The sequence below is a fragment of the Agelaius tricolor genome, unplaced genomic scaffold, assembly GCF_023055355.1.
Source record: "Agelaius tricolor isolate 1412-34295 unplaced genomic scaffold, bAgeTri1.0.p SCAF_1, whole genome shotgun sequence".
In the NCBI taxonomy this organism is placed as follows: Eukaryota; Metazoa; Chordata; class Aves; order Passeriformes; family Icteridae; genus Agelaius; species Agelaius tricolor.
The window spans coordinates 9,990,420-10,010,873 of NW_027269261.1; the positions used below are offsets into that span (position 1 = coordinate 9,990,420).

The following is a 20,454-nucleotide window of genomic DNA, read 5'->3' on the forward strand; positions in this document are numbered from 1 at the left end:
AACATGATGGATAATCTGTTCTTGGATGGAACAATGAAATGTAGCCCCAGGTACTCTAAGGTCCTATACACAGAACACAATCTTTAATCCTGGAGATTCTAGACGGCAGGATGACTCCAGAGAGGTGGTAGATGACTTAGATTAGCTCTGAAGGCTTAGCAAAAGGCAGAGATCAATCCATGGCCAAGCTGGATCAAGGCCTGCCCTTCTAGAGCTGTGTCCTTTCCACTGCAAAACTGTCGCAGATATCTTTTGTGAAAAATCCTTTCCTTAGGATTTTTTCCTCCTGAGAAGCTGAGAGGCCTCAGGAGCAAAATGTAAACATTGATTATCTGCTGCTGTGGAATGCAACAGGTGCATCTGTGATTGGCCCATCTTGGATGTTTCTAATCAATGGCCAATCACAGCCCAGCTGGCTCGGACAGAGAGCTGAGCCACAAACCTTTGTAATCATTCCTTCCTATTCTATTCTTAGCCAGCCTTCTGATGAAATCCTTTCCTCTATTCTTTTAGTATAGTTTTAATGTAATATATATCATAAAATAATAAATCAAGCCTTCTGAAACATGGAGTCAGATCCTTGAATCTTCCCTCATCCAAGAACCCCTGTGAACACGGTCACACAAAACAATGAGGGGATGCTGCTGAGGATGTGCTGCTACCACTCCCATGCACAGCCACCAGTTTGACCCCACTAAGTGGCAGCAAAACGTGCACTGGGCAAAGGTGGAAAGGAGAAAAAAAGCAGCAAACAGCAGACTCAAAAATACAGCAGGGAAAGTCCAGCTCTGACAGCCTGCTGTCCCCTCTGCAGGTGATTATTGAGCAGAATTGCTGTTATTTTTATTGCTGAAGTTGCAGCCTGCTCCTTGATTGAGAACAAAATTGATTTCCCTTTCTCAGCATTTCTCATGTGCCTGTATGTGAGTATGGATATGTATGTGTAGAGGTACCTGTATATAGGTATATAAATGTATGGATGTGTATCTGCACCTGTAGAGCACTAAGAAAGCAGGAGTCTGAAAGAGGAGTCTGGAACACCACTGAGTGCTCTGGAAGGACAAACTGAATGTGTATGCAAACGCCTGACCTTGTTTTGGGGAGGCAGGGCTGTTGTAATCCATCTGGTTCATCACTTCAGATGCTTTTCCTCTGCTCAAGCTCAGTCTGTTGCTTGCAAGGAAATTCTTCAGAGGGAGGATTTGACCAAAGCAGCACTGAGCTATCAGCCAAGAGAAGGTGTCTTTCTTCCCAGCCACATGGCACTCTGGCTGTGTGCAGTCAGAAATTGGATGTAGCGAATTACAGATTCTCTCCTACCTCCCACCTCACAGCATCTCACTCACAGAGCCTTTTCCTCCCCTTTGCTTCCTCCTGCAGATCCTGCAGTGCAGCCCACCTGGTCATAAGTACACTTGGACATGTCCAAGGAGGGAAATGTGGTGGCACAAGGGAGCACCACCCACCTTCTGACAGCTGCTTGGAGCACGTTTCCCCAGAGCTGCCTCATGATTAGTAAACAGCAGACATATGTTGTGCTCACCACACAGCCTTAAGCTTGTAACAGTGCTGGCAGCTCCTGTTCTCCTTCCTTTGGCACTGCTGTGATCCTGATGTCTGCAGCACTGAGTCATGCCACCGTGTCTGGAGCAAAGCCCAATGCTCTTTTGTGCACAAGGGGAGCAGGACCGTGTGCTCTGGTGACCTGACTGCCTGACCATGCTTTGTTGAGGGTGTCACTACAGCAGCATATGTGAGCAAGGGCAGGAAGCCAGCAGGGAGCATCCTTTGTGCTGGCTGACACTGAGAGATGCTGGTGCAGGGTGACAATTGAAAAAACTGACACTGTTCTTGTCACCCATCTCCACCCCTGCCTCCTTTCTTGGATTTGAAACTCTCTAAGCCAAGGATAGGTATTTAGATTGCATCTTGCCCTGAAGAAATCTCTCAGGTGCAGCCCTTCTGCAGATTCTCATCCTGTGGTCTTGCCTTACTCAGACAAGTGTAATGATCTCTGAGATTGGAGCCACTTTCTCCACAGACATGGCTTATTGTGCCCTCTGACTGAGGTTCCAGCACTGGCTGGGGCTTTCAGCAGTGTTCTCTGATGTCTAAAACACAGGCCACTCTCTCTTTGTGCCCTTTCTCATATCCTCCTTACAGTGAAGTTCATAGGCACTTAACTGCATTACATTTTTGGCTGCCTTTGAATTTCCTTTGCAAGTCAGCAGGTGGCATTTCCCAAATTGTGAAAGATGTGTGGCAGCCAGCCCAGAGAAGGTGGCTGTCACTTCCTCTGCTGTTCTCCCCTTGGTGTACAGTGATGTTCCCAAGCTATGCCCTCTTGTTTCCTCAGCAGGGAGCTCTTGCAAGCTGGCTCTGTGGTGGGAATTGCCTGGATGATGGGAGGAATTAATTTCAGACTGAGCTATAAAAATGCTCAAGGCTAGGAGATTCCCAAATGAAGGCAAAAAAAAAAAATCAATGGAGGTAGCAGGGAGTTATGAAATCCTGTCAGATGACAGATGCAATATTAGTCTCTGACCCAGCAAATTATTTGCTGAGTTTCTGTTCCCTTGAACTGTGAGACTTTTAGAAAGAAAGATTTTTTTTCTTCCCTCTCAGTGAACCTCCAGCACTCCTCATGTATCTTTTGAGGTTAATCCACAATGACATCCTACATTATACAATTAAGTTGGAGCTTTCTGACCCTGGACTTAACAGTTTGGGATTTTTCCTTGCAGCTGATCTTTATCATCTGGTTAAAGACACCCGTGCCATTTCTTTAACACCTCCTCATTGAGCCAATATGGCAAAAAGCTCTCACTTCAGAAAGGCTTCTCTCCTCCCTCTCTGGGGTGGAAAAGATCTATTGTAAACTAAAGAAGATGTCCCTGTATCCAAACATAGGAGCTCACTGCATATGGACCATTGCTGCTGTTCCCTAAGGATGAGAGAACAACCATGTGGGGTAAACTGGTGCTGTCTCAGAGAGAGCGGGTGTTGGTGGCACTTTCTGGCCTTCATGCCGTAGACTTGGAGGATTTTAGATGTTTAGATGATTGTATCTGCTCTGCCAGCCAGAGAAGTTGCAGCAGGCCATGACAACATCACTTTTCTTAGGAGCACACAGGTGCCTGTTCAGCTCCTCGTGACCCAGAGCTCAATCAGCAAACTGGACCCCTACTAAGGCACAAAAGCGACCACTGGGAGCTCTATCCCCACTCCCATCTGCAGTGAGGCCCAGGTCCTCCTCCCCAGCATGCAAACCCCCTTTAGCTTCCTTACTCATCACCCTGGACTGCCATTCCAAGTGCCAGCTCCATGTCACACCGTGGGTTGCTTCAGGGTGTGGAGCACAAGAACATCAACTTTCAGCCAGGTGATGTTCCCAGGAGTGCTCCTGCTGTGCAGGTCTTTCACACAGTGCTGCTGTTCCTGTTTGCTGCTCACTGAGGGGTCCTGGGCACATGGAAAGATGAGCTCCCTGTGTTTGGAATGCTATTTTTAAATCTGGGTGCAAGGGTCCCTGTGGTATTTTTAAGGCTGCCCTTATGGGAATGTTTTTCCTAGCTCCAGAGCTGGCTTTTGCCTCTCAGGTTAGTATTCAGCCAGGACAATCACCAAAGATCATAAGGCAGAGTCATCAACCATAAGAATGGTTTTAAAATTGTATTATTATTATTATTATTGTTGTTAGGCTTGCTTAATGACCTTCCAGTACCTGTATTTGCTTTCTAATTTTTTTGAACTCCAGGTATACTTCAAATCAAGGCTAGGAAATATTAGTTCCTTTCCCTTTAAGGGAATAATCAATGGGTTTTTATTCAATACCATGTACTCCAAAGCTCAGGCTTTATGAGAAAAACTGACTGATTTCCCTCAAATCACGCATAATACATATGCAGAAGGGACATGGAGTACATTGCCAGTCTCCAGGCTTAGCTTGCAGCCCAACAATTTGCCATCTTATGTGGATGACATCCCTGTCCATGGCAGGGGGGTTAGATCTAAATTATTTTTAAGCTCCCATCCCGCTGAAATCATTCTATGGTTCTGTGAATTCAATGCCAAAAACCTTGTCAGTGACTCCAACAGGCTTTTGGGTCTAGGGACAGCATGAGATGGTGCATACAAGCACCTCTCAAGATAGCTGGACTGGGCATCCTGGGCCAAGTTTCACTCAGTCTAAACTTCACATCCACCCCAAAAAAAAGTGTCACACGAAGCACCAGTAGCTGTATACCATGTGTTTTAATAAACCGTATAGCTACCAGAAAAATAGGATTGCATGTGTTTGTTCTCCCCCCCCCAAAAACAAAAGAAGTCGAATTCAAATCAAAATAATGGAAACCTAAAACAAGGGAAAAAAACTGTCCCAGAGCAAAGATGACACACGATACAGAGCTGGAGGAAAACATCTTTGATGACATCCTTATTCAAAGAAACCATGTTTGTAAAACACGAGGCAGTTGAATAATAAAATGGTCACTGATTTGATTGGTTTTCCCCTCTCTGTGTAAATATATATGTAGCTACATATATATGTCTATGCTCTTACACCCTAGGGTGGGACAAAATGGTTAGACAAAAAAAATTAGTTGAATGCAGGGAAATCTGTAAGACAAAAAATCATTGGAGTGTGGGGAGCAAGTAAAGAAGAAAATAAATGTATCATTTCAGTCAGTGAAGGAAAGACAAGGTTCAATTCCCCTACAATTCACCACTGCTCTGCTTTTTGGGGAACAGACTTGTCTCTCCATGGCTATGCCGTGTCCCTGATGCACAGCTGAGCTGTGAGCTTCTGATCTGAGTGGTATTCACTGGTCTGTGTATGAGCAGGACCCCAGAAATGTATGAAGCATTCCTTTCTCTGGTTAATTCCCATGCTTTACCGTGATTTTTTTTTTTTTCAATTAAAAACTTATTAGTATTTCAGGTTGCGTTTTTCCCCAGGTTTCTTGCACTGACTGCTGTGCAGGTCTCCACAGCAAGGTGGAGCAGCCCAGATGAGCAATAATGCCACAGTAAAGTGCTGTTATCACAATGTGACTGGATGGAGGAATTAATTTTACAACGGGTCTCACGTTACTTCAAAATTGTACTCTGTCTGCAGAGCCGAGTCATGCAGTTGTAACCTCAGCTGTTCCTCACTGAGTGGGCCTGTGGGGCACACCTTGATCCAAAAAACAAGGAAAGGAAGTAAAAATGTTTTTAATTCCCTTTTCTCCTTCCATGGAAACCTACCCCCAACAAGAAGAGTAGGCAATACCACTCTACACTGAGGTGTCTGATTCCCTCTTAGGCAAATGAGTCCTGCATTCAAAAGACAAAACAAGCCATGGTCTTCCTGTTGTTTTTATACTGCTCTTTCAGAGAACCAGTCGCTGTCCGTGCTTTCCCAGATCTCAGTGCCGTGCTTAACAAGCAAATTAAGCACAAGCTCATGCTGGCTGCAAAGTTCAGGTGACCAAGAAGGTAATAAGAGAACAGCTCAGTTTGCCAAATGCTTGTAAACACCATATTGAAAAGAAGGCAAAGGCAAAACACCCTTCTCCACACTTCCCCCGTCTTCCTTCCTTTTATTTTTTTATTTTTTTCATTCTTTGTCTCTCTTTTGCTCTTTCTTTCTCTTTGTTGTACAGGGGTTGATGAAGATAAGCAAGACTTGTGCATCACAAATGGTGAAACTCCCCCCAGCCCCTCCCTACAACAATGCACAAGCCCATCTCATCCTGTACCTGCCCCCAAAAGTGTTTGTCTGTTTTTTGGAAAACCGCTCAGTCTGATGTGCTGGGGACTCCTGCAGTGCAGGAGCTGGCTTGGCTGGTTCTTCCCCCCTTTCCTGAGGCTCATAGATGGTTGTTTTTTGACAGGTAGGCAATAAGAGCCACAGCTACCCCGACGTAGATGCCAGTTCCAATTGTGATGGACAGGACAGCCAGGAAGAGAGCTCGCCGGGAGCTGGAGCTTGCGTGGTGGAAATCCCCCTTGGCCACTGCTTTGTTTGTCTGCAGGAGAGACAACAACAACAGATATTCATTTGTTTTACCTGGTGAAATAAAGGTGTGACTCTAATTTCTTAGCTGAAACAGGATCCTGGGATCTGACAGGTTAAACTGGTGGGCAACCAGACATTTTTTAGTCAAATGAGGTCAATTGCACAATTGAGATGGTGATGGAACAATCATTTTTATAGAGCATGGTGTGGTATCAAGCAGGGACACCAGTAAGAGATCTGTCAGCTACAAATCTTGTATAAGCAAATGAGCTCCTTAAGTTCTGAGACATTTTTTGTTCCCTCATTACAATGAGTGAGGAAACCTCAACATTTTAATTGTGTCTCCACAAATGATCGATGTGCTGGGACACTTTCTTCTTCAGAGCCATCTACTACTCTATTTTTTTGTCGTTTTTTTTGTTTGGTTGGTTTTTTTGTTTGCGTTTTTTTTGTTTGTTTGGGTTTTTTATTTTATGTTTTTGCTCCTCAGACCAATCTGCAGCAGCCAAATGACAAGCTTCCACACATTAAAAAGGCCCCAAAAAAACTCTTGGGCCATTCTGTCAATGACTTTATTAGGAGAACTGTCTCTTCTCATTCATCAACCTAATTTTTTAAACATAATGCTTTATGAATATTTCAGGCAGAAACAATATCAAACAATACAGGCGAGGCTGCGGGCTGGAGGGAGCTGTTTCCAAGCAGCAAGATAGAAATAACACAGGTTTACACACCTGCTGTCATGCCCTTTGGTTTAGGTGGGGAAAGCATCCTACTCACTCTGCAAAGCCTCTCAGCAGGGTAGGTAACCAAAGATTTCATGGTCTTCTTGTCTGGAACCACCAAAGACTCAAAAGAAGATTTCTTTTTAAAAAAAATGCCAGGACCTTTTGGGATCATGTTAGTCATCATCAACTCTTAAAAGTGTGAGCAAGGAAAGCAGAGAAAGCTTTAGAAAGAGCTGGGCCTTCAGCTCCCCTCAGAGACTTCCCTCATGCACCTGCTGCCCACCACAGACCAGTCTGGAAAGTTCCTGTTTACTGAAGTTGAGGTAAATGCCCAGCAATGAACATAACAGAACTTTTGGATAAACCAAGGTTCGACCCCCCCAGCATGAAGGGAAAGTTTTAAAATGATAGAACATTTTGAAATTGGCATTTCTTAAATGTCACTTTGTGTAACGGAAAAATCTGCAACATTTGGGTTGACCTCTTTTAAATGAAACTTTGTGAAGTTTTAAACCTGCATTTCTTCACCTAAAAATAGGTTGGAAGTCAAAGGGAAAAGAAGCCATTAGTCAAAATGTCAAATAATCTGAAAACTTGACAGTATATCTTGATTGCTTCAATAGAAGAGGTTGGATTTACCAAAAATAATGAGTTAAAGACCCAAAAGGATTCAGAAGGCTGATTTTTCAAAACTAGTAGCCTTTTTTCTGATAGGATCTTCAGTGTAGCAACAACCCTGCTCAAAAACAACAGGGTTTATTCCCTTGATGAACTCTTTGAGGACAGCCCTGACCTTTGTGAAAGGATTGGATCTATGGTGAAAAACCAATTATGTTCACCCAGCCAAAACCAGATATCTTGTATTAGTCATGTGCTGCCATGAAGTTTTTGAATTATGCAGCTCCAGACAACATGATCAAAAGTGATTTTTCTTGGGGAGCACACCCGCGCCTTCACAGAAATTCTAGTTTCCAAAAAATTACCTAATCTGAGTGCATTTTTTCCTCTTAACTGAGTGCATACTTTGTAATTTAGGAGAATTAAATTCCCTCCTATATGGAATTTTAACTGTAGACTCCATTTGTAAGGGCGTATGGAAAGAACAAATCTTATAGTTCTCCTTTATTCTGGTAAAAAAGATTTACATTGAGATGGAGAAACCAACCACACAGAAACCAGCTTTTTTCTGTGAAAGAGTAATCTGAAGGAATTTGCTTAGTAGTAAGAAAATTCTTTGATGCATTTCCTAATTGGCAAAACCCTCACATTATTACTCAATGTCATTATGTGAAAATGACAGCATTTCTGCAGGTTTAAGCTAAAAGGATCTGAAAATACTTACCAAACAAAGTGCAGCTAAGGCCAAAAACAATAGTTTAGTGTCTAGCCAATAATGAACAGTTTTTCTTGATTTTCCTTTTTTTTTTTTTAACAGGGATCAGCTCTTTGGTGGTTTTGATCACTTTGAGAAAGTCCCTTAGGACAAATCCAACAATCCCTTTTCATACCTGACACAAAGAAATTACATCCTGCTGAGTTTTCCATGAGAGATGTCTGTTCTTTGGCAAAATCCACCAGGTCAAGAAATGTCTTGTGAGACCAGACAGCCAAATCACACCCAGCTTTTTCCATAGCTTTTTCAGCAACATCTGCTTCAGAGAACAGTGTAGCCAGGACTGGTGCAAGAATGAAGACTCAAATGCTCTACCAACAAGAGTTTAATTCACTACAGACTCATCAAGCTACTCCAGGTGTCTCAACTTTTTCTAATGCACTTGAAAGTTGCTGCAAAAATTAGTGTTCTTCCTGAACAAAGCTGTGTTATCTGTGGAGTTTTACAGTACTTCTGTCCACTCACTTCTTCCCTTCCCTGGCAAGGCTGTGGCTGGCAGACAGATGATGGATATAATAATTTAAAGCAGGTTTTGGATAGGAGCAGGGGGCACAGGCTGTGATGAAGGTTGGTTGCTACAAGGTTGAAAAAAGGGATTTTTGCAAATACCAGCCACCAATCAATCTTCTCTTTAGAGGCTTTGAAAGTAAGCCAGAAAAGTGAGGAGGGGTGGGGGAAGAAGGAGTAAGGAGATCTGGAGGTATTGTCTTCTTTTTTTTTAAAACTAAAATAATGAATGTCTTTTTAAGAAACACTTTCAAGGAACTTCCCTGGAGGTTCAAGTTGAGCTTCTGCAGACCAGATTCAGGGTGTCTCTGGGCTGCAGGGTTTACAGGCCCAGACAAGATGAATAATGTACCTCCAAGCTGCAAGGCTAAAACATTCTGCTGCATCCCACAGTGACTCATATATCATACTCTCAAAATACCTCCTGGTACGCAGTATCTGCAAACAAGAAACACACTGATCACAATCATTAATCCTGCCTCTTCTCCCCGAGGCTGGAGAGCAGGATTGGCTCCATGCAGGAGGAGAAGAGATTATCATGACCCCTTTGGCCAGATGGTGAAAGGATTTCTTTTCACTTCATGGGAACAAAGAGCCAGAAAGGCCAGGGATGCACAGGCTCCATGCAGCCACTAGCCAGATTCTGAGTTTTACTTCTTCAAGTGACATGCAAAAAAAAAAAAAGGCACAGAATGAGGAGTAGCTCATACAGATGATGCTTCTGCTCCTGTATCTTCTATCTTTCTTCTAGTCAAACACTCTTTCTTTATCCTCTTTTTAACTTGCCTAAACTTGTACTTTTGCTGATCTCCAATTTTTGGGCAGTAATTCCACCTTCAGGCTTACACCACTTACTTCCACTGATGGTGAGAAAAAGACTCCAGTGTCTTTGCTAAAGACATGGATGGGTAAAGAGTGAAGTCAGGATCTGGCTCTGGGCCTTGACAATGCCAGCAGGGAGGTGCCAGTCAGCTGGGGAAAGCATGGGACTGACAGACACTCAGCACAGGGACTGGGACATGGTAGGATGGGTTTCAGTCCTGAAGAGAGCATCAAAGGGTCTGTGCAGTCCAACCAAACAGCTCCACAGGCAGAAATTATGAAGTAAACAAAGGACAAATTGTTCTTTGCTTTGCCAGGTATTTGGAAATTCCATTATGCCCACGGTATAATGGAAAGTTCAGCCTGTGGGGGCAAAGAGCTCTTCCAGAAGTTTCTGTAACTTCAGCTGGAAGGATGGCCCAGGGAATGGACATGAGTCTCAAACAGATGGTTGTCGTAGACATCTTTTCTGAAAAATCCTTTCCTTAGGATTTTTCCTCCTGAAAAGCTGAGAGGCCTCAGGAACAAAATGTAAACATTGATTATCTGCTGCTGTGGAATGGAACAGGTGGATCTGTGATTGGCCCATGTTGGATGTTTGTAATTAATGGCCAATCACAGCCCAGCTGGCTCGGACTCTCTGTCCGAGCCACCAACCTTTGTTATCATTCCTTCCTAGTCTTAGCTAGCCTTCTGATGAAATGCTTTCTTCTATTCTTTTTGTATAGTTTTAATAGAATATATATCATAAAATAATAAATCAGCCTTCTGAAACATGGAGTCAGATCCTGGTCTCTGCCCTCATCCTGAGACCCCTGTGAACACGGTCACAGACCTTCTCCTTCTGGAAATTACTAAGGAAACAATGGGGAGCAGGTGTCACCTGAAATGCAGGTACTTCCAAACAGATCCAAACAGTTCCAGTCCCTCTGTAGTTTAATCTGACCTTTCTTCATTCAACCTTTCAAGTGGCATTTCCTGCAATGTGAGCACCTCCTTCTTTTCCCTGCAATACCATGTTAACTTCCAGCCTTTACATTTTCCTGCCAAGCTCCTGAAGAGTGATGTGGCAGGTGGAAAGCAGTGGCCTGAGAAATGGCACTGCTACTGCCACCAAATTAAATGATGCTGAGTTGGTAGAAGGAGACACACTGGGAGCACTATTTATCTCTGGAAATCCATGAAAGGTTCAAGAGAATGGAGTGTGAATGAGGGGATGAGGGTGTAAATGAAGACCAGCATGAGTCTGTCTCTTTTTCATGTTCAACTTTCATAAAATCTGTGTTTCAGCCATTGCACCATTTTGGTATCAGAGAATTCTGCTGGAATTTGAAAACATGGCATAGGCAAAGACATGATTCAGCCCCCGGCTGGTGTTGCCTGTGGCATTTGATTGTGTCTCTGAGTAGAGATAAAACTACAAATGTTGGGAACAGCAGGAATAAAAGACCTGAATGAGCAGAATGCAGAGAGATGTTTTTAGACAAGCTCCACAGCAACAGCTGTTCATTTGCTTGCACTGGAGAGAATGAGACCTCAGCCTGAGACACAAAGGCAGTTCTCTTTTTCCTGGCATATATGGGAATTTAGATGTTTATGCTAAAGAAGATGATTTTGTCCTTCCGCTTTCCTTCTAGCCCTCAAGCAGATGTTTTGTGATGAAAGAGAAGAAAATTTGCAAAAGATGACAGGTGGGAAGCCCAGTTTACACATAAAAATTCAGAGACTTACAAGTCCTTGCTGTTGTACAAAGTTTTGCAAGGTGTTATTCACAAAGTGCTTATACACAAATCTGCCTGGAGAAAGTCTCCTCTCCATGTCACAAGGAAAAGCAGGGCTTTTAGAACCCTGTGATGATTTTGTTAGGGCCCTGCTGAGGGCCCTGCTAGAGGGAGGTTCAGGGGAAAGCTGCATTCATCTCTTTGTACCTTTAACTTGTTATATAAGGTTGGTGTAGAGAGCAGATTCTCTTTGTCCTGATCCAAACCTGCTGCTCCTCCCTGTAGTATGTCCACAGTGCTAAAGGAGAGGGAACCTGCCCTGTGGGTCTGGTTTTTTGGTTTTTTTTGGTTTTTTGTTTGCTTGTTTGGTTTGGTGGTTTTTTTGGGGGTTTTTTTGTTTGTTTGTTTGGGATTTTTGGTTTTGTTTGTTTGTTTGTTTTGTGGTGTTTTTTGGGTTTTGTTTTGTTTTGGTTTTGGTTTTTTTTCCTGTGGTTCCTTCTATCTGTCTCTGGTCCTCTTCCTCATTTGTGATGCCAGTGTGTGCTTTACATTCATAACAATATCTCTTCCCTCCAGCATGAGTCACACAGCATGGGAAGGGGTGGAGGATGCTGCTCAGTGCTGCCAGAGAAGATCTCAGTCCTCAATCCTCACCTCCCACCCTTGGAACAGGCAAGAATGATGGGAGTTTCTGCCTTGGGCACCCTGAGCCACGTTTTGGGGGAGAACAAGGGAAAGACAGCAGGCACAGTTTTAAAACTGTCTCTGGGGTGGTTTCTCCTCCTGACATGAAGAGATTTGATCAGAGAATTAGTTCATCAATTTCCTCACCCACAGGTGTCCCTCCAGAGCTGAAACTAAATCTCTGGGAATTATAAAGTCCCCTAGCATATTAATGATTTTTGAGATAAGACTAAGAACTCTGGAGGTAAGGTTCACTCATTTGTTGATCACAGTACCTTTCCCAGCTACTTTTTTTGGTATTACAACCACCCATGGTTTCCCTGTGTGTATTCTGTGTCACACTGTTTATCTACTCCCAATTTCATGTGTTGAGGGCTTTCAGAGCAGCACTTTCTGAACTGTTATTGGCAAAACCTGGCTTCCTTAGGAAAGTTTGTTTTTTGCCAGCACAAGTGGTGAGTACCACACCAGTTATATGGGATTGTCCCTGGAGGGCTGTCAGCACCCAGGGCATCCCTCTGGCTGTCCTGAGAAGCCAAGACCCCTGCCAGGGTCTTGAGATCTGAGAGATCCTGGCACAGAGCCCAAAATGCCTGTGGGTTTGATTATGACCCATGGAGAAAGTTACCAACCATGTATGAAGATCAGCAAGCCACAACAGTTTAAGTAGAATATAAGCGAAGTTATCATGGGGTGGAAAAGCAGATTTTAGGGTTTTGGTATGGGGGTTCAGGAGGCAAGATGGAGGGAACTGGATGTGTCCAGCCTTTCTCCTTCTTCTTCTTGGCCTCCACCTCCTGCTGTGATGTTGGCACTTTTGGATTGGTTTAGAGTAGAAGCTCACTGTCTAACATAGGTGATAGGTACTGGAAAGTAATTGTAAACATTGTACTCGTAGTTTTTAGTATAAAGATATAACACCACCCTGGGGGCAGGCAGAGTGCCTGGACTGTCTTGCTGAGCTGACCTCGGCAGGGCAGGAGAAGATTTTTTATAGATGAGACACAATAAACAACCTTGAGACTGAGAAAAGAAGAGCCCTGACTCCTTCTTCAAGCACCGGGCTGGGAAAAGAGACTTTGGAACTTTTCTCAGAGTCACTCTGACCAGCCAGAGATCCCGACAGAGGGCAGATCCTGGGAGTTCCTGCCAGAGCAGCCTGCAAAGTCTGCAGTTCCTGTGATCCTCACCAATGTGAGTTCATTCTTCTGGGAAGGACATCCACCCTGAGCTATTTCCTGGGAAACATTTTGTAATTCAATATGTTAACTAAAAGGGTAAGAAGTTACCAAGCACTGTGGACTCTGCAGCACCTGACAGTGAATGTGAGGCAACTTGTTCATCTTCCCTTCTGTTTACCTTGTGTGAACTCAGCTTTTCAAAAGAGTTGCCAAAGATTGAATGATGAGGATCATCTCTTTCATAGGAAAGCTTTTTTCCCCTTTCCATTCCTCTACTTTCTCAAAGTCCACAAAAAACCTCAACAATGGGGAAAAAATACCTGAATCTTTTTTTTGTCCTTGCATTACATTTTTGTTTTCTTTAAAACTTAATCCTCTTTTCTCCCTCTGTCCTGGAGACACAGCACAAGTGATGCAACTGGCTTTAGCAGGCAGGCACAAGGAGCTTTATGACCAGAGGGGTGATTAACAGGGAACAATAACCATACTCCATGGATTGTGTTGAGTGGGATATGAGAAAAAATGCCTGACAAAAAAATACTGAGGAAAAAGTCGTTCTTGGGTTCTGTTAGTTCATCGGAAAGAAATTCTAAGGGCAAGGAGAGCCACAGGCTGTGAGTGTTTTAACCATCTCTTCACTAGGCCAGAATGTTTAGTCAATTTGCTTTATAACTGGAGAGAGCACCAGCTAATTAAGAGCCTGATGATCCTGCAGCACTCTTGCCAGGCAAACAGCTTCAGCAGGGATACATCCCACTTAGGCTCCTGTCTGAATTAACATCAGCAGGCTGCCTCCAACCTCCCTGTGGCCAGGTGTAAGGACAGGACACGATTCCCTTCTCCCAACACTGTCAAGGCCACAGAAGGAACTTGCCCTAAGATAAGGTCACCACAGTGGCAACTTGAAATAGGCACAGGTGGCAGAAATTTGTCACAGAAAGGTGCTAATTCCAGGCCTGAGGGTGTGTCTGGTTAGGACAAAACTTCCTTCCACCACTTGTGGCATGGTGTCAGCAAGGAAGAAACTGCTGGTGCACACATCACCCCAAAGGATGGGAATGGCATCTGTACTCCATGGATACACAGAATTTGGACTGCACAAAGGTGGAATTCCCAGAAAAACAACTCTCTGGGGCCTTCCTCACTGCCAAGAAGGTGAAGAAGGACCAACAGGAAGCTTCTGGATCCACAGGTGGTGATTACCTTTTGCTTGATCTCTCTCACCCCCTCATCTTTTCTGTTTCTTTCCATCTCTCTACCTCATATTTACTATTAATTAAAGTCTGTATTATTGACTTTGGCCTGTGATGTTATCTGCACATTAACTCGAGTTATCTGCACATTAACTTGAACAGGGGCATCTGTCACCCACTGGATCACAACACTTGGAAAAGCTGGAAACTTTCTCCAAAGGTCCGAGACCAAATTCTCCTTTGGATGAAATAGAAGAATTAATGTTTTTTTCAAAGTGGCTACAAAATAGGGCTCAAAATCTCATTGTTTCTGAGCTTGCAAGATCCTCTAGAGATAGATCTGTGTCTTTTACACACTTCTCACTGGAAAATCCTGCAAGGAAAGGTGGAGGCTTCTGCAATGTATGTGGATTCCACTAAACTTCTATTTTAACACCAATTAGAGAGAAATCTAACTAAATCACAGGGTCACCAGGATACAGAAAGTGTCTACACAGAATATTTGCTGGTTTAATTGTATTGCTTTAAGATGCAAATCAGTTTGCACTGAGCTCTTTGTATCAGCCAGCTCTGCAATACATCACTTTGCAGGGTATGAACAAGGCTCTTTTCCCTTTCAGAGGAAGGCTTTGGTTTTGAAAAGATGCAAGGAGCTTTACTAATGTGTGTCAAGAAGAAAGTGACTCAGTTAATCTGGATCTGGTGTTGGAAGGATGCATTTGACATAGCAGGAAACACTGAAGATAGATGATGAGAGAGAGGAGACAGATAAACAGCAGGAAGCCCTAAATTCAACTTCAGAAAACTCCTGGTGGTCTCAAGTCCCCAGGGCAAGTAGGAAGTGCCAAGCTTGGCGCCACAAAGCCCAGTCCACAGAAAAGCAGGATCCCAGGAGCATCAGTTCCTTCTGTTCATATCCACAGAAGGATATCCCCTAACAGGAGCAGCACCTGCCTGCTCCCAGAGTCAGCATTTTCCTGCCTCCTGGCTTTGGCTCCCAGCCAGACAACAGCAGCAAACACAGCTGAGTGTCTGGAAATCCGGGTTTCAGGTGTCTCCAAGCTCTGGGATTCCTCCTGAGCAGCGACAGAAACGACCCTGGACAAATCTGTCTCTTTCTTGCAGACACTTAGGTGGTTGGGGGTTTTTTATTTCAAAAATTTAATGCGTTACCTTTCTTGTCTGATTAAAATGATTAACATTTCCTTCCCATATATAGCAAAATATATATGGACTTAGTCTGGACTTAGTCAATTAATTTAAGTGCATTAAAAATACAACTGTGACATTCCATAAGATTAAAAACCCGGAAGGAAAGTTTTAAAAGTTCTAGAGGAGAAAAAGAGGGACATCTTTTAATAATTTTTTTTTAAAGTCTAACTCTATTGAAGATTAATCAGAGATAAAGGCAAGGAGCTGAGATGAAAATTTTCATTCCTTTCTGACTAAGAGTAGAAAACACTGAAAAAATGTGTTGAACACAAATGTATGCCATCAGAATTCTTTTTTAATTATGGAAATGAATTTTAGGAGTTTCTAGACATAATTTTGAACTATTTCTTGCTGCTGCTGAGCTTTTTTGTGCATTTATATATATAGATACACATTAACTAAACCTTGCAGATGAAAAGTTTCTTTCCAATTGAAAAATAGCATTCCTTTTGTTCTGCTTGAATATGTATTGATAGGGTATGATAAAGTATTTCTGAAATATTTTAGGACACCTTCTGATGCAATAAATTTCTCAAAGAGACTCTTTTCTGCAATGCTGTATATATATTCATAAATATATGTATTTATGCACACAAAGCCTTAACAAATCAACAAGAATTTGGTGCATAAATTCCTATTTGGCTGTTTAAGCATTCCATTTTTAATTGCTTTTCAGTAGTCAACACATTTTTCTTTTGCATAAATGTGATCCTACTGAGGAATCAACTCCTCTTGTTAAGGCAGGGAGGTTTAAGTGAATAAACTCCTGGGAAGAGATGTTCTGCACCTAGGGGAAATTTTGTCTCTGCTGCTGACTGCAGACTTGAGGGTGTACTTTGGAAAGCACAGAGCTGAGAAGGGAGACACTAAGGAAATTAGTCCTGTCCAGGATGCTCATTCTGTGGGGGAGACCTGGTAATTGCATTACTTAGTGTGATCACTGCAGCACAAAGAAAATATCTGGCATCCTTCCTGCCTAATCTCCAAAACCATCCTTGGATGAGGAAAGAATTAGGAGAAAAAAATGTTCTGTAAGAGAGGCACCATACCCAGACACCCATCAGCACCTTTTGGAACCCAGGAAATTCCTGTGGCTGCCCTGGAGGGCTCCAAACCCTGCCCAGGGGCCTCAGAGACCTTGGCACAGAGCCCAAGACCCCTGTGCCTTTGATTTAGCCCTTGGAAAAAACTATTACCAACCTTTATATGAAGAATTACAAGCCACAAAAGTCTAAGTAGAGTGATAGTGAATTTATCACAGGGTGAAAAATAGATTTTTTGGGGTTTTTAGAATGGGGGTTCAGGGGGCAAGATGGAGGAATCTGGGCGTGTCCAGCCTTTCTCCTTCTTCTTCTTCTTCTTGGCCTCCATCTTTTGCTGTGATGTTGGCACTTTTGGATTGGTTTAGAGTAGAAGCTCACTGTCTAACATAGGTGATAGGTACTGGGAAGCAATTGTAAATATCGTCCATGTAGTTTTAGTATAAAAAGATAACACCACCTTGAGAGCAGGCAGAGTGCCTCTGATTGTCCTGCTGAGCAGACCTCAGCAGGACGGGAGAAAGAATTTTATAGATAAGAAACAATAAACAACCTTGAGACTGAGAAATGAAGAACTCTGACTCCTTCTCCGACCACTGGGCTGGGAAAAGAGACTTTCTAATGTATCCTGGGGTCACTCTGAGCAGCGAGAGACCCCGAGAAGCACCTGCCAGTGCCAGCAGCACTGGCTGCACAAACTGGAGCACGTGTTCTGGAATCTCTGGGTTCAACTCTGTGCTCAGCACAGGAAGACTCAACAAGATCCTCTTTCTCACAATGGGAAAACTTCAGCAGCTGACCTGGAGCAATTCACTGCCATGTGTCACCACTGCCGTTGGCATGGGAATGGGAGGTCTAACCTTGTGTGAAGCTGCCAGCACCCTGAAATTACTGCTCTGCCTTTTCTGTGACTCAGCAACTGCAAGACAAGAACTCCATGTTCCCCCAGCAGAAGCACATCCCAGAGCTGTCATGCCAGCAGATACCAGCCCCTCATCTCTTGTAAACAAAAGCCCTCCCTCCTACAACTGCAGCACTCAGAGGCTCTGCTGGGTTTCAATGGGCAGGGTTTGCACGAGTGTGGGCGTCATTCAAGGAGATTTCTCTCTTCCCCCACAGAAGAGCTGAGCTGTAGGTGTGCAGAAGACAGTCAGGTGAGCAGCTGCAAGGAGCCCAGTAGCACCAAGAGCCAGCCAGGAGGGTTTTGCTCATCCTTGCACTGCACAGCGAGCAGGGCAGGAAGCTGGTGATAAATCAGGGCAGCTCTCCAGAAACAAGGCTGCTGAAGAGTGAGTCACCTGCCCGAGTGCAAAGAACTTCTCCCCACAGTTTGTCTGCCTGCATCACAGGGAGAGCAGAGAGACCCCCCCCTCAACTGCAGGGCAATAAGAAAAAGAGTAAATGAGGGAACCCTGCAGGTCTTGTAGCACAGAGCTGCTGGTTTAAGTTCCATGATTTCATGAACATCTTTCTAATGACCTTAACCTAGGCTTACTCTGCCTCCATCGTGCCCGAGTCAGCTTCTATTCCTGACCTCAGGAAGAAAGCAAACTGCCTTGAGGCATGGATCTCCAAGGATTCTCTGACTCTGGTGCTCTTTTTGTCCAGCACCTCAGCAATGCCTGCTGTGACCACCCCATGGTATTGTTTTCTCCATGCAGCCTTGCTCCCTGAGTCTCCTGTTGCTGTACTTAGAGAAAGCAGTAGGATGAAGTAGTGCTGCAGCACTTCCTATGCTGGAACTCTGGGACCACTTCATTTTTTGTTTTCCAGGGCCCCAAGTCAGAATATTTGCTGCTTTGATCATTGCTGGTGGAAGAAAGAGTCCACCCCGGGGTCTCTTCTCCCTTTAACAAACTGCTCCACAGCAGCAGGGTTTTTCCTCGGTGGAAACCCATTAGCACACAAACATAAGTCCTCATTGCCCAACAGGGAGGGCAGAGATTGCTAAAAAGGATCTTTCTTCGTGCCTCTCAGTAGTCATCAACAACCTGTTCAAGTTTTTTAATGTAAAAATATTCCAGTGTATACAAACAAAACCATGAAGTCTGCTTATTTTCTCTTTCCCTCTCATTCTTTTGCATACATATAGGAAGTGTCTCCTCATCTGTGATTTAATTGGCCTGGCTGTTTATGCCAAAAGAAATGAGTCACAGGACTCGAGAGCTCTGCTCTCCAGCCTGTTGGCTTGTCTAGCAGCAGGTGGGTCAAGCCTGAGCAGCAGCTGCTGCAGCTCCCTGTGTGCAGGGCTGTTTGTCTGAGTCCCTGCATGGAGGGGATGGCTGGGGAGAGGCAGGAATGCACAAACACATTCCCTGCAGGAGCAGCCCATCCATATGGTGCACTGTGTGAGGAGGGATAAAAGCCTCGGCAGGGCACCCTGGCTGAGCAGAGGACTCAGCCTGGCAGATGCAAAGCTCAGCAATCAGTGCAGGCCCCATCCTCATGGTGGAAGGATTTTGCTTCTTGTTATCCCATCCCTTTCTGTTAAGGTGTGGGGAGCAGGGTGTACTACCCTGGGCATCTGGCAGGATGGCAGCATCTGGGAAGGAAATATCCTTCCACATGGAAGTCCCTTTACTTGGGCTGTCTCATGTCCAAGATCACTCCACCACATACAGGCAGGAAGAGGAGTCCTTCAAGTTTGCTTTTCCTGCAAAGCCCAGCTGAAGACTCTCCTTCCTTGTTAAATACTGGATGTCACTTTTCCTGGCAGGGATCACATGCCACAGTGCCCCAGCAGAAACGTCCATCTGTCAGCTGAGACACTGAAAGTGCACGAGTCAGGGGCTTCACCTCAGCCTGGGGAAGGCTAGGGACCACTGTGCCTCAGGATCTGACAGCTCACAGGATCCATACCTTGGATTTGCTTGTGCCAGGGTTTTCCCAAGACCTCCTCCAGCTGGGAACAGACAGAAGGGGCAGTCAGTGCCAAGCTGCTTTTAAAATCCACCTCCTGTGTGGGTTCCTAAGTAAGAGCAGAGTACTGAAGGAAGATCTGCTCTGCCTCTGTGAGCAGCAGTTGTTCAGAGTAATTCTTACCTCTTGTGGAGATAAACAGACCTGTCTGATTCACTCAGCTGCAGTTTTACACAAAAGGCTATGGAATATGGTGGGCCCCATCCACAGGTGGCAGCAAGTCAAGCAAGGTGAGAGTCTGGATGCAAAGATATCAACAGTGTGGGTGCTTGACCTTCCACAGTGCAGATGTGGAGATACAAAGGAGAGCTACTCAGTGAGGCCCAAAACCTGTCCTGGTCTGATGTAACTGTTGCATTTGTCCATCAGAGGATTTTAGCAGGAAGTCATGCAAGTGGAAAAGGATTTGATGATTAATTATTTCAGAGTTTGCTTGTTTGCTTCTCCTTCCCCTTCCCTCTGTCTTCCTCTGTCATGTCTCCACCTCACTGGGCTAATACATGTTTCATGACTGAAATACATCCTCTCTGAAAATATTCCACTGAAATATTAATGAACAACAGTTTTAATTATTTGCTCAGTGCTTAATGACTTCATGGCAGCCACTCTGCCAGAGGCCTAAAACAACTGTCTGCTTTGGTGACCAGCACTTTCCCATTGTCATCCTCTTCTCCCTTTCTGTGTCTTACTTTTTTTAAACTGTAAGTCCTCAGGGATGGGCTGAAGCATTTTTCTTAATATTTCCAAAGTCTTTGATTTGTAGAACTCCTAGGAAAATAGGGAGCCTTTTCCTGGACAAGGGCTGGTGGCAGTAAAAGAGACACAGATGTAATCAAGAGCATCTTAGTGACACGAAGACAACTGTCCACACTTCTCTCTTCCACTGGAAAACAGCAGAAGGCCCCAACATTTCTTGGAACAGGACACAAATGTTATTACAGTGTGGCCCTTTGTTGCCCTTCAGTTCAGAGAGGAGGTTCTCACAGTGGCAAGGATGCCAACCCCAGAAACACTCAAAGGCAAAGATATATTGCACTTGTAATTACATTTCTA

At 44.2% G+C, this 20,454-nt stretch overlaps 1 protein-coding gene across 1 annotated transcript in view; it reads right to left on the reverse strand.

The window, feature by feature from the left end:
• Positions 1-4,235: 4,235 nt before the first annotated feature.
• The window catches only part of SYNDIG1 (synapse differentiation inducing 1), a 51,566-nt gene continuing 35,347 nt past the window's right edge, over positions 4,236-20,454 (reverse strand). The window contains exon 4 of the mRNA XM_071422536.1: positions 4,236-6,011. Within this exon, the coding sequence (XP_071278637.1) occupies positions 5,853-6,011 (159 nt within the window). The 3' untranslated portion in view covers positions 4,236-5,852. The remainder of the gene's footprint in view (positions 6,012-20,454) is intronic.